The sequence below is a fragment of the Myxocyprinus asiaticus genome, chromosome 43, assembly GCF_019703515.2.
Source record: "Myxocyprinus asiaticus isolate MX2 ecotype Aquarium Trade chromosome 43, UBuf_Myxa_2, whole genome shotgun sequence".
Taxonomy (NCBI): domain Eukaryota; kingdom Metazoa; phylum Chordata; class Actinopteri; order Cypriniformes; family Catostomidae; genus Myxocyprinus; species Myxocyprinus asiaticus.
In genome coordinates, this window is record NC_059386.1 from 27,648,374 (window position 1) to 27,650,048 (window position 1,675).

Sequence of the window (1,675 nt, forward strand, 5' to 3'; positions counted from 1 at the left end):
TAACTAAACATACAAAAAACAGCATAACTAAGCTCCAGCACAGATATTTGGCTTGTTTAAACACAAATTCTGAATCCTGTATCATCACATACACAGAGGAGCACTCTAATGTGTAATTCTAATACCATGAGTAGTTTGTAAAATTATCTCACAACATCTAGACACAAAGTCAGCCAATTCTGTTTAATTAGGTATTTATTAAATGCTCCCAATTAACTACTGTATATTACTAATCAGATATTTAGATAGCACTGAAGCAGCAGAAGAATTTCATTCAGGCAGATAAAGAATTATATTGAGGACAAAATGCACCTCCCACTATTATTAATCACTTAATGGGAAGTTGTGAAATTAAACCTGTATTTATCTTTTTAATTTCCCCGACAGTATTTCATATTTCTTTCCACAGTAGTATTTACTTTGCTTCGTTTGTACAATTCTTTTATGGACTGCATGACCTCTTCTGTCTTTAGAGTGTATATGAGTGGATTCAGCATAGGTGGTATTGTCTGTGTCAGGGAATTGTTAATTATCCTGGCATTTGGATGGATAGATGTTACAGAAGCTGCAATATTAACACTTAAAGATGGGAGATAAAAAATTGCCACCAACATAAGATGGGAGGTGCAGGTTTTCATGGCTTTTATCCTTTCAGCTCCATGGGCAATCTTGAGCAAAGCCACGGCAATGCAGAAATATGTGATTGTTATGAGTATCACTGGAGTGCAAACAAGAAGAGCAAAGCAAACAAATGCCATGATATTATTCATGGAATTATCATTACAAGCTAATCTAAAAATAGGGCCATGATCACAGTAATAACTACTGACCACAGTAGATCTACAAAAAGACAGTCTTGTTATCAAACCCACAAGTAAAACATTAATCACTACAGACAAAATCCACGTAACACCTACAATCAGAAACATGGCTGTTTTGGTTACAATGGCTTGGTACCTTAGAGGAAAACAAATAGCAACCATTCTGTCATAAGCCAGAGCAAGGAGTGTTAAAGACTGCAGGGTCATGAAATGAAAGACAAAAAACATATTAGCCAAGCAGGCTTCATATGTAATCTCCTGGTGCTCAAACAAAAACATATCTATAAGTTTTGGAATCAAAGCCGAGCTCCCACCCAGATCAGAAAGGGCCAGATTGAAGACGGCAATATATTTGGCTGTGTGGAGACTACGGGCCAAATAAATGGTAAACATAATTAAAGAATTCCCCAAAACAGTCACAGCATACACAAAACACAAAAACACATAGTAGTACTTTGCATGTGGTACATTAGAAAAGCCATTGATGAAGAATGTTGTGGGACGAACAAATGTCACATTCGCAAATGAGTCAAACTGCACTGAGGTCATGATGCCCGCTGTCTGGCTTTTTCTGTCACCTGTGATAAAGAAATGTTTATAGAATTGATAATAGAGAATATTGTATTAATTTATAATTATACTGAATTAATGAAATTAGTCATATAAATAAGATCAATGGTAACACCTTATAATAACTTAAATTTCATTACAATAATTTGATTATTACTTGATAATATATATTCACATTTTAATTCACATTTTAATGTACAACTACTTTTAAACATTTTAAAATGATTGATAATGATTTATTAATGAAAGTTATTATAAAGTGTCATGATAGGAAAAACATGATT

At 33.7% G+C, this 1,675-nt stretch overlaps 1 protein-coding gene across 1 annotated transcript; it reads right to left on the reverse strand.

The window, feature by feature from the left end:
- Positions 1-371: 371 nt before the first annotated feature.
- Positions 372-1,370, reverse strand: LOC127433611 (olfactory receptor 51E2-like). The gene has a single exon (XM_051685646.1). The coding sequence runs from the start codon at positions 1,368-1,370 to the stop codon at positions 372-374; it is 999 nt and encodes a 332-aa protein (XP_051541606.1).
- Positions 1,371-1,675: the final 305 nt, after the last annotated feature.

What these genes read in the sequence shown, in the direction of transcription:
- LOC127433611 (XM_051685646.1), bottom strand. Translation starts at nt 1,370, where the DNA reads ATGACCTCAGTGCAGTTTGACTCATTTGCGAATGTGACATTTGTTCGT.